The sequence below is a fragment of the Corapipo altera genome, unplaced genomic scaffold, assembly GCF_003945725.1.
Source record: "Corapipo altera isolate COAL_440 unplaced genomic scaffold, ASM394572v1 45, whole genome shotgun sequence".
NCBI classification, from domain to species: domain Eukaryota; kingdom Metazoa; phylum Chordata; class Aves; order Passeriformes; family Pipridae; genus Corapipo; species Corapipo altera.
Genome location: NW_020884877.1, coordinates 21,396,675 through 21,408,300, shown reverse-complemented (window position 1 = coordinate 21,408,300; position 11,626 = coordinate 21,396,675). Strand labels below are relative to the sequence as shown.

Below are 11,626 nucleotides of genomic sequence, written 5' to 3'. Positions count from 1 at the left end.
AGCCGGGAGGTGGGTGCAGACCAGGGGTCTGCAGGTCTGATCCGCTACCTCGGGGCCCGCCTTCCTCTTTGGGCCGAGGGCACTAACGGGAGCTCCCCGCGACTCTGCTGGGACCACTTCCGCTCGCCTTCCAGGAAGGCTAGGCAGGAAGGCTCTGAACCAGCCGCGGTAAGAGAGTGAATAGAGCATCAGTCCGAGCTCGTCCCCGCTCCCTGGGCGTAATGCTGAGCCGCGGGAGCGGGGCTGGGTCTCTTCGGGCTGTGTTGGCACTCTACATGCCAGGATATACATGTATATTTTATGTATGTGCATATAACATATGCATTCACAAACGGACAAACATCTGAGCCAGGGGATCTTTAAAACGTTCCAGCCACAGTGGTACCCAAAGGAGAGGGAAAAGGAAAAATAAAAAGACGGGGGGGAGGGGGGGGAAGAGAAGAAGATTTTAATTATTTTTGTCTTTTTTTTTTTGTCCCCAGGCTTCTGACTTCGTGACTCTGATGCTTATCAACAACGCGTGAAGATTGCAGTAAGGATCCTCCCTGGAAGGCGAGGAGGAGTGACTTCCAGGGGGCTGGGAGGAGGTGGAGTGCAGCGCGGCTCTCGCCTATAAGGAGATGCCCAGCGCTCGGCTGTCGCTTCCCACCCAGTCGCCGCTCGCAAGGTGAATCTCCGCGGCGGCAGCCGGGGCAGGGAGCTCGGCTCGGGCGCTGCCGCCCGCGTCCGGAGCGGCTCCTCCAAGGGCTGCGGAGGAGGATCCCTCGGCCGCCCCCGGCTTCCCTTCACCCGGAGTGTTTGGATGCTGTATGGAGTAAATGAGCGGTGGGAGAGAGAGAGCACAGAGGCTGAGGGGCGTTCGGAGATCGGGACCAGGGGAGACAGGCGAGCGGCTGGCTTCCCCCTGCGAGGCTGAACATGGATTCCCGAGCTCTCGGGGGCTTCACTTTGCTGGTCTTCAGTTTATGGCACCTGGGATTAACTGCAACAAATTGTGAGTAGTGGGAGTGCAAGGAGTTGCCTGGGGTTGGGACGGGGAGGGGTGGGGGAAAACTCTGGAAAAGAGGGTTATTGCACCATGACCTCTAAGAAACTTAGCTCGGCTCTGCTTTGCTAATGGAGCTCAGAAATGCAAAGTTGGTGCCAGACGGAGGGATTGCTCTCCACCGTCCTGCCGGTGTGGACGTGGGAGTAACCGGGAGCCGCTTGAGCCTGCGAGGAGCTGCTCGCGGGTTTTCCCGCACTGTTTGCTGTCCTTCCGCTGGCTGCATCTTTTTGCGGTCGGTGTGGCCGCCGTTCACCCTGCCTCGGCTGCGGGCCACTGTCCGGGACGGAGCCGGGGCCGGAGTCGCACCTCTGCCTGGAGGGTCGGGTCGGTCCTTCTCTTAAGGCCTGCGATTTCGCGGGAGCAGTCTGGCTCCAGCCTGGCAGAGCAGCGCTGGTGGCACCGAGCGTCTTCCCCTGGCCCCGCGGTACCGTCTGTTCTCCCGGGCGCTTCCCACAGGCACGGCTGGGTCCCGAGGTGTGCCCCAGCATATTGTGCATGGGAAATCGCCTCTCGCTCCCTCTTCATCGGGAGAGCGCCTCGTAAGTTTGCCCACCTATCGCTGCCGGCCCTGCGGGGGTCGCTCCCCGCAGGCAGGAGCATCCCTCGCCGCCGGGCTTTGCCGTGCCGCTGCGGCTCTACGGGCGCTTGGGTGAGCGCGGTGTGTCCGGGTGCCTGTGGTGCTGGCGGGTCCTGGAGCCCAGAGGAGAAGGAGGGGGTGCTCCGTGACCTGCGCCCCCGGGGATGCGCCGGGGGAAATGCCGCCGGGAGCGGGAGGGGGCTCCCGGAGCGCGGCCCCCCCTTGGCCGCGGCCCGTCGGGCGGAGCGGGGCGGGGGCCCCGGCGGGGCGCGGCGGGCGCGAGAGGGCGCTGTTGCCCCGCCGGCAGCGCGGGGCCGCCCCGTCCTGGTGGCCCCGGCCCGGGGTGAGCCCCGCGGGCACCACCGGCCTCCCATCCATCCATCCTGCCATCCCCTCTCCTGCCACTCCCAACGCTGACCGGTTTCGGGGCTTTGGGCTTTCTTTTTTTTTTTTTTTTTTTTTTTCCTCCCCCCCCTCCCCTTCTTCCCTGTCTTTTTAAAATTCCCAGTCAATTAAATTATGGTTAATATGTTTTAATAACGTTCGTGAATACTAAACGGCAGGCGATTTGAGGCTGAGGCTTGCTGCTCGTTACTGATGCGGCCATAAAGTTAATTCCTAACACTTAAAAAGAAAGTCCACATTAATGAGTTTTACTATTTCACAAGTGACAGTTTAATTTCCCAGTACCAATAAACATTTCCCTTGAATACACACTGCTTCCTAAATGTTTAGGAGTCAATCTTTTTAAAGCATGATGATCAATGTTTTTATTATACTGTACAGATTTTACTTATTCATTGAGCAATGAATTAGCATGGAATCAGCTGTAAGTGCTTTCCCAGGAGCTGAGTGAAGGAGCCTGTGAATCTGTAATATCTGCAAGTTCCCTAGAAACCTCGTTAGATTTGCATGTGAGGATCTCTGTGTGCTTGCATGGACGTCAATAATTGCATCCAGTATGAAAATTCATCACCTTATTAAATAAATCATCTCCGGATGTTGGAGCTCAGGGAAGCTGTGCTGTCTTTCTCAGTTTGGGACCAAGAAAGTTATATATGGGCTAAAATACTGAAGCAGTATCCTGAAGTATATTTAAATAGCTGCATGAAAATGCCATTGCTTTAAAGGGTTACTGAACTTCCAGGTAAACTTTCCAAAAGAAATAACTAAATTCCATAAATGGGAAGATTCAACGCAGGCCACTGTCAGGAGTTTCTGTTTGAAAGACAAAGTGAAATGGGAAAAGGATTGCTTCTGCCCTTTGGCCAAAGGGGTTGTGTTTGGATGCCAATACTGGTATGCTCACGATGACTTCAACAGGTTTGGTTCTGACAGATTTTGTGAACAAGAAGAGACCTAGGGACAGTATTTACAGTGGAAAAGGATTATGAAACTTATTTAGTTTTCTTCCTAATATCTAGCATGACATTAGTCTAATTTGGTTTTTTCCTTGCTTCTAAATTAGACAACTCTTAAAAATTATTTTCCTACTGCTTATTTAGTTTCTGTAAAATAAAAATCCTGAGTAGGTCAAAATCTTCCCCGCCACTGAGATATTTGATTCCAATTTCCTCTTTGGTAATAGTTTTTAATTAAAGAAAGAATTTTGAAAGAAACTGCTTTGAAACACAGCTACTGGCTAGAGGTCAGCAGACATCATTAAAAAGACCGAAATTGCCAAATGCTAATAAAACATAAGAAATTCCTCCCACTTTGCTTTTTGCAATATTTTATTAAATTATGTAAATAGAGTAGTAATAGGATTTCTCCCCAGGATACTAATTACTAGAAAATTAATAAATAGCCATGTACATAACACTGGAAATGTGTTGCATGCAACATCTGGGGGAACGGAAGCTTCTACATTTATCAGGTAGGAAAGGAGACACAAAGCCTTACCTGCTATGTGACAAATTAGTTGCCCTTTAGCAGCATATTCTGTGATCTGAAAATGTTAGTAGCTTTAGTAAGTCTAGATTTACAGTTGTTGAACACTTTTTTTTTTTCCCCTTTTTAAAGTTGAAAATAGGGAACAATAATAAAAAAAAATGAAAAGAAAGGGACATTAATTCATGTTTTTCTCAACCACTTTGCTATATCAGTTCAGGGCTAGTCTGCAGCTGCAGAAAAGAATTGCAGGAGCCATTAGTGACCTTCCACCTGATTTGATGTTGTGTATCTTTAAAATTTTACCTACTGCTATTTTACACCATATACCTTTCTCCCCCCTACTTATATTTTTCTTGACTGATTTTTCACATGTGGAAGATAGGAAGATATAGCAGATTAAAACACCTCCTGGTGAAGTGGCACCTTCTAACTCCCATTGCAAAAGTTATTCTCAGAAATTATTGCATGTATCTGTTCCAGAACCCAGCCTCTCTTCCTCCCACAGAATCACTAGCGTTTATTATTCCACTTCACTAGCACTTTTTAGCTGATCCTGAGGCTTTTAACCCTTTCAATTAAACCCAGTCATAACTGTCAGTCGAAGCAGCAGAAATTCAGTGTGTGGTAGAATCAGACCTCCTATTAAAGTCCTTACTGAAATATATGGTCAATGTGCAGTCCAGTATTCTGCAGTAGATTTAGATGTGGCCTTACAGGATGCATCTGTCTTTAATAACTCTGTTGAGTTAAAAGATAGGCAGTGTGTGTTTGTATTTTTATTTATTGTGAAATAGAAAAAAGACCTGAAGAAATTATATATTTTCTTGGACAATGAAACTTTTTTCAGGCAGCAAGGGTGTTCATTCTGATTTTAGCCTTCCTTTGCAGGGATAGTAATTGTACCGGAGTCAGACAAGTGTAAGTGAAGACTTACAGGAGAAAATTTGACTCTGGATACTTGAGGCCATCAAGATCAGGAGGTGTATTTGGGATTTGTAACAGCACAAATGAGACCTGTCAGGTCAACTGTGGTAGAGGCACGAGGTCTCTTAAACAGTGACCTTTCTATCTGTGTGGTCAGAAATGCTAAGTTTTAAAGAGATCTGCTGAAATAGGTAGAATGTTGATCATCTGATCTCAGTTTGTGTCTCATATGCTTGCAGGCTCAGTGAAGAGGATCTGACACATATCTCTGGCTTTTCCTCTGGCTGCAGTACTTAAATATCACAGAATGACAGAATATGCCAAGTTAAAAGGGACCCACAAGGGTTACTGAAGTCCGACTCCTAACCCTAGACAGGACCATCCCCAAGAGTCACATCATGTGCCTGAGAGGATTGTCCAAATGATTCTTGAGCTCTGTCAGGCTTGGTGCTGTGACCACTTCCCTGGGGAGCCTGTTCCAATGCCCAACCAACCTCTGGGTGAAAAGCTTTTTCTAATATCCAACCTAAACCTCCCCTGACCCAACTTCAGGCCATTCCCTCAGGTCCCGTCACTGGTCACCCCAGAGAAGTGATCAGTGCCTTTCCCTCCTCTTCCCCTCATGAGGAAGTTGTAACTGCAATGAGGTCTCCTCTCAGTCTCCTCCAGGCTGAATAGACCAAGTGCTCTCAGCCAGTCCTCACACGGCTTCCTGTCAAGGCCCTTCACCATCAAATATTCTTTACAAGAGAATAGTATTCAGGCATACTTTCCCCCTGTTAGTTTCATATTAGGAGAAAAACATATACAAATGTTACTTTTTCATGCCTTCAGATGTATCAATGAAGAAATGGTATAAAATAATGAGATTTCCTGAGAAAGGCTGTGAATGTCCCACTGCTGATCAGAGCCTTTCTTGCATGACTGTCACTATCCAGCTTTCAATCAGTTTGACTCAACCAGCACTCCTTGGCTTTGAATCAGTCTAAAAGATGATCTTTCTAAGGAGTACAATGGTCTTTGGATTCTGCATGGACTAGGCAGATGGCATCACCAGCCCACAGGAATCTATCCAGGGTTATTATCGTGGTATCAAATACATTGTCTGCTTGGACATTTTTCTTTTCTTTTTTGCTCTTAATTTCATGCATATGCAGCAGGTTTTTCCTTATAAATTAACAGCAAGAACAAATTGTTTTCAAATGTGCTTGGTACATCTGTACAAAGTATAGACTTCAAATGGAAAATATGGTGATTGGGTAGAACAACATACTTGTGAAGCTCTCCCAGCACATGGCACGTGCAGACTTCTGCCAGCACTCCAGTTGGTGTAGGACTAGTGATGGTTTTTTAATCACTGTAATCATTCTCTTACCAATGGGAAACTGAGGCAGTGTATATAAGCAAGGGACAAATGTTCAGTCAATGTGAGAATCTAAGAATCTAGAATCCTTAGGGGTCATTTGAGTTGATCCCACGTGGTGCAGTCATGTCCTGTTCTCTGTTGTTAGTTCATATTCATATTTGCCCTGCATGTAGTAATTTCTAAATCCATAGATTACTCCTCATTTCCTCTTCCCCTCCTTCTCCTTTCTCTGCTGCTATTTGAAGCAAGTGGAGTTTAGATAGCTGAATACTGAACTGAATAAGAATCTGAAGGCAGTGGGAGCATGGGGTAGCATTTATTTATTTTTAGCCCCAAAAATGGATTTTTGATAGATGTGACAGGTTTCAGCTTGCTTGGCAAACTTGAATTACTGTCTTACCAACCCTCCCCTATCCTCTTGAAGAGACAAGAATGAGAGAAACAGAGAACTGCAGGTGTATCTGCCAGCATCACATGTGACAGGCTCTCTCTTTATATCTGCTTCCCCTTGGCGTACCCGCCCCCAGAGTTCTACCAAGCATTGCAGGGAGTGGGCTGTGTAAGTAGGGCACCAGGTAACCTACTGTGCTTTTTTTTTTTCATTTTTTTCTTTTCTTTTTTTTCTTCTTTTAAATAAAGGACTCTGCTAGGCTTTTTTCCACCCCCAGAATTAGGGGAATGATTCTCTGGTCCCGTAGCATTCACTTTTTCAGACTAATGCTGTCTTACTGATACGAGGGCCACATTTGCACCGTGTCTCGCTGGACACATCTCTTCTTGGTCTAATGTGAGAAGGAAAGAAGAATGCAAAAGAGAAACAAACTGGTTGGTCTGCATGAACGTTTTCCTTCTGCTGTCAGTAAAGTGTCTTTAAGAGACATGAACTGTTTCCTTTTCCTTCTTCACTAAGCTCCCTCCACTCAAACCAATAAAGAACGGAAGAGAATAATCCTGACGTAATAAAGGTTTAAAATCACAGGCAATTCTTGGAGGCTTTGAAGGCATCACTTGGTAAAGTAGGAAACAGCAGACCTATTAGCACACCTCTGTAATGTTAGAGGAAAATGAGATTTTATTTTTTTTTATGCAGTGCTGCACTGATATCATTGATAATTAATTTACTTGTATTAACCTTGTCTCTGAATTTTTTAATTGCCCTGTGCAGGTTCTCTTGGGCTGTTAATGCCATTTGTTTGCTAGATCAGTGCAACTGATGATGTTTTAAATAATGAAAACAATTCAATATTAGAATCTAGAGAGGGGGAAAAATGCCAAAACATTGATTTATTTATTTTTAATTATCTGCTCTGTTAAGCAGTTAAAAAAAAATTAGTAGTTCCTAGTGTGGTGATCTAACTGTCCTTCTGAGTAGATATATTTAGATGTAAGCAGAAAGTATCTAAGATTTTAACAGGTATTTTCTCCAAAAATAAAAGAAAGTAACTTAGCAAAAGAGAGAGCATGAAGTCATTTGCAAATGTCAAGAAGGATCTTGCTTGATCTGTGTTCCAGGAGGTGAAACCTATTTTCCTGGCTGTGTTTTGTCTTTGCATGATTCTAGGTTTTTCTCTACATTCTTGCAGATGTATTCTGGAATTTGGATAGCTTGTGCCAGATATCATCAACACAGGTTCTAAATAAAGCCGTGGAAGTCTGTATGAACCTATCTGTTTATGATACTAAATGGGTATTAGAGTACTGGCTGGTTCACTTATTATATTGTATTTTATAACTTGTGAATTAAAAGCCTCTAGAATTGGGGTTTTTTGAATGTACAATTTTAGTACTTAAACTGAAAATAAGCTACAGAACTCAGAGAAAAAGTGGCCTTCTAGGTAATGGTAAGTTTTATTTTATCCAGTGGTGCTCTACTGTAATAAAGACCTCACCAGTGTTCAACCTCCCAGTCTGTAGTGCAACCCAAGAGGTCTCAACCTGTATAGTCATTGAATAACCCCAATTACTACAAGTGTGCTACAGACATGACAGCAAGATGTGATGTGTTCATGGACATCTGTGATAAAAAGGTTTCTTTCTTCTATGACACAAGTTGTCTGTGGAAATAATTTTGGAAGAGAGATGCTTGTTCTACTCCTTTTCAGACACTGTATATGAATTTGGAGACTGTTTCTTGGTTGAGACTAAGGCTTTAGTGTTAGAAAGAAATGCCAAGAAATGATTCACATGGCAAAAGCAGACCTAGAGCCCTTAGTCTCCTTCTGTATCAGTGGCAGTATACCATTTGCCCTCATTTTGCATGTGCCAAATCAGAGAGGAGTCCGGCTTGGAATCACACCCTTGTGTGGTACTGTTCTGCAGGTGGGAGGAAACTTCGAGTGAACTAGGGTGAAAATGTTTTTTTTAAGTGAACTAGTAGATTTTTCCCTCAGTTTGAGTCTAATAGAAACAGGCTTTGGATAACAGCAGCTCAACAACTTCTGTTTTGTCAGGAATGGAGATGACTTAAGTAAATAGCTTTAAAGTAGCATTCAACATCATCACTGGGATTCAAGATGTGCAGGTTGTGTCAACTCCAGAATTGTGTTGGTGTGCTTGTCTTGGGCTAGGAAAGTCCAGATTCCTAACCACAGAGGCTGGCTTATCAATGAGATGGAAATAGATGCTGGAGGTTTCCTGGGCAGAGTCTCTGTGACTCCCTCCTGTCATAGTTAACTTCAGACACATTATACCAGTGATTAGCTAATAAAATGCCATCACCATGTCCATGCTGGACAACACAACTCTGAATCTGAGGTTAAGGAGTATTCTTAATGAACATCACTGTTATATAAATTCCTAGGAGCAATAACAAGGAAAAGCTAACTTTGTAATTGCTCGGTGAATACCATTCAAGACTATAAAAGGTTTTTAGTAGCTGGTATTAATGTACTCTTTTCCAAACTGTTAATTGCCTGGGATCTGTGATATCTTTATGACATAAAGAGCATAGAGTTGCAGTGGGATGCACTGCATTCCGTTCAGCTTGGTACTTAGGAATACTCAAAAGATATTCAGCAACAACCACAGCAGTGGAAGCTGCAAAGAACAACTGGTTTCATTCTGAGGGATGCTTCCCTTTTGACATGGGTAATTAGGGTTCGCACAGAGCTCCAGCACATGAAACAGAATGGTGTTCAATGCTAACCACTGTGGCACTGCAGCAATTGGACTGGGAAGGAAACAAATGTGTTTTCATTCTCTCTTTTATTGTGTGTATTGAGAAAGATTGAGTGTTGACCCTTAGGAATTCTGGAGCATAAATTTTTCTTCTAAAACTATTCAGTGCACTGTGTTGCCAATATAGTAGTAAATAATAATAATAATTTTCAAATGGGTAGAATCCTCTCTTTGTTCCCAGCTGGGCAATAACGGGTTGATAAATGCAGTACTGCCTGGATAAAAATTGGCTTGTTCCATTTACTGCTCTAAATGGTGAAGCATTGTTCCTCGATGACAATGGTTCTTCACTGATGACAGCTTGTCAGCACTTCAGGAACAGATAAATACCTTGTGATCTATGTCACCAGTGACATATCTGTAGTCATTCCCATATTAGTTCAGTGATGTCTTTATGTTTTGGCCTCAATTGCCCCCACTTCTGATGTAGATACTGAGCAATTGCTCTCTATCCTCCTTCTAGGTCATAAAAACAACCTACTGAGCATTAATATACAATTTTCTTCCTTCCCTCCATGCAAATGTATCACTGGAACAGCAGGGGGAAAAGCATGTTTTAACTGGAGAATATGTATTTTGTCTGTAAAATTATACATAAGAAATGGAGCAGGAGATGGAGTTTGGGATGCATAGGCAAAGAGGGGAGGTCACAAAGGATGTTCTTCCAGTTGCCCATTACTAGTGGCAGCTTCCTAATGCACTCTATGAGGAGGTCTCTGAATTAATGGTCCAAGTGTGTCATGAGTGAACAGTTAGGAGTAACACATTCGTTTGTAGTAATCAGGATTGATTTATGAATAGGACAAAAGGGACTAAATAAGTTATGAAAATGCATGTTGCAGATTTTATTCCCCCCCCCCGATGAATAATTCATCCTCTTCTAGTATCCGTGAAAACAAAAACATTGTGCACATAAGAACCCATTAAAAAAGTTAATCCCACAAATGGCTGAACATGGAGAAAATCAGCTTTTATTTTAAAAGGTAGATTTACTCAAATCTTCTCTAATTTGATTTGCCAGTGGGGTATAATTTAAGTCAAACAAGTTGGCAGCATTAGTTGCTATATGAAGGTCTAAATATTTAATAGATTTTGATAAATGCCTGCCCCACAGGATAACGAGCTAAGGAACACTCAGTCTCCACAGTGCAGAGGGTAAGCTAAACCCAACAGAAATGGGAAGCAGAATGGAGAGGGAGCTTCTGTTCACAGGATATGGTCCTCCAAAACTGGCCTTGGGAGAACTTGTATTGCACCTGCTATTCTAAATAATCCTGCAGAAACAGCCTCAATAATAGTGACAGTGCCTTTTTAGTCACTGTAAGGGTATATGATCTCTACATGTCTGTGAAAATGCCTGTAGTGAGCCTTTTTTAGTCAGAGTTCATTCTCTGGGGCATGCAGGATGCTGTGTTTTCAGATAATACTGGTGGGTGTCTACCCATCTCCTCCTGGATGGACATGTCAGTGGGAAGAGGAGCATCAGTGCCTCTAAAGAGACTGGTGCTCCAGAGGAGCTAAGGTGTTCTGTGTAAAGCTACAAAGGAAATCTCTGAAAAAATAGAATATGAATTTTGGTGTATTGCATTCTAGGTGGGCACATTACCCTTTGACTGCCCTACCCTAGGTGCAACTGCTATGTGGACACGAAACAGAGCATCAGAGAGAAGGGAGAAACCTCACACAGAGAGAACAGTGGCACTGGATTTCTACCTAACTGCCCCCAAAAATTCAGAGGGTTTGGTTTGTGTTGTTTTATTATTTTTTAATTTTGTAGAAAACTAGGTTGCATTTTAATTTTAGAGGAAGAACCTCCTTCAGCAACCCTGAGGAAGATTAAACAGCTATGGCATTTTTCACAGAGACTGTTTGTTTGGAAAAGAAAATGAAAATTTGATGAATTTCAATCAGATGTAGCTTGCAGCATTCAAATATTTATAGATTATCAAATTCTCTTTTCCCAGCTCTGCTTCTTAAGTGCAGAGCTCATCTTATATGTAATATTAATTCTCATTATTCTTAGACAGTTATTCACTGAATTCTTGTGCAGACTCAGTTCATCTAGAACCTGGTCTAAACTTCCTGCAAATGAAGGAAATAACTTGTAGTTGAATTTCAGATCATCTTGTCCTCAGAAATCTGTTCATCCAGCATGCAAATCCTTGTTATTGTTCTCCTGCGAAGTTTATTTTCCTTAAAATCTGACTGGCAATGTGTGCAATAAAAGTTGTGTTTGTACCTGTCAGTAGAAAGAACAGTTCATTTTCCTGATGGCTGTTGTTCCTTTTGAGAAAATCATATGAGAGTGTGTTGGCTTGCCCTACTGTCATATTCTTTGCCAACCTTGTATCCAACTTACTGACAATATAATAAGCTGAAGTTGCACACACTTTTGTGTACTTCTTCTTGCATTTTTTTACGAACAGTTGTTCTGTTTCCTGAATCCTCCTGTTCTGTTGATTTGAGGTGAACACTAGCCACTATAACACATAGGATCGTTATGTGATAATAGCTTTTCACAAACTTTATAGAAAACATTTCAAATTCTTTGAAAAGCTGATAGTCCAAGGTTATTCCTGCTTGCATTTCTTCCAGGCAGGTATGAACTCACATTGCTGGTGCTCCTGGGTCCACTGATGAA

At 43.4% G+C, this 11,626-nt stretch overlaps 1 protein-coding gene across 1 annotated transcript in view; it reads left to right on the top strand.

Moving 5' to 3' along the window:
- Positions 1 to 660: 660 nt before the first annotated feature.
- The window catches only part of CNTNAP5 (contactin associated protein like 5), a 288,117-nt gene continuing 277,151 nt past the window's right edge, over positions 661 to 11,626 (top strand). The window contains exon 1 of the mRNA XM_027636681.1: positions 661 to 994. Coding sequence (XP_027492482.1) covers positions 919 to 994 — 76 coding nt within the window. The 5' untranslated portion in view covers positions 661 to 918. The remainder of the gene's footprint in view (positions 995 to 11,626) is intronic.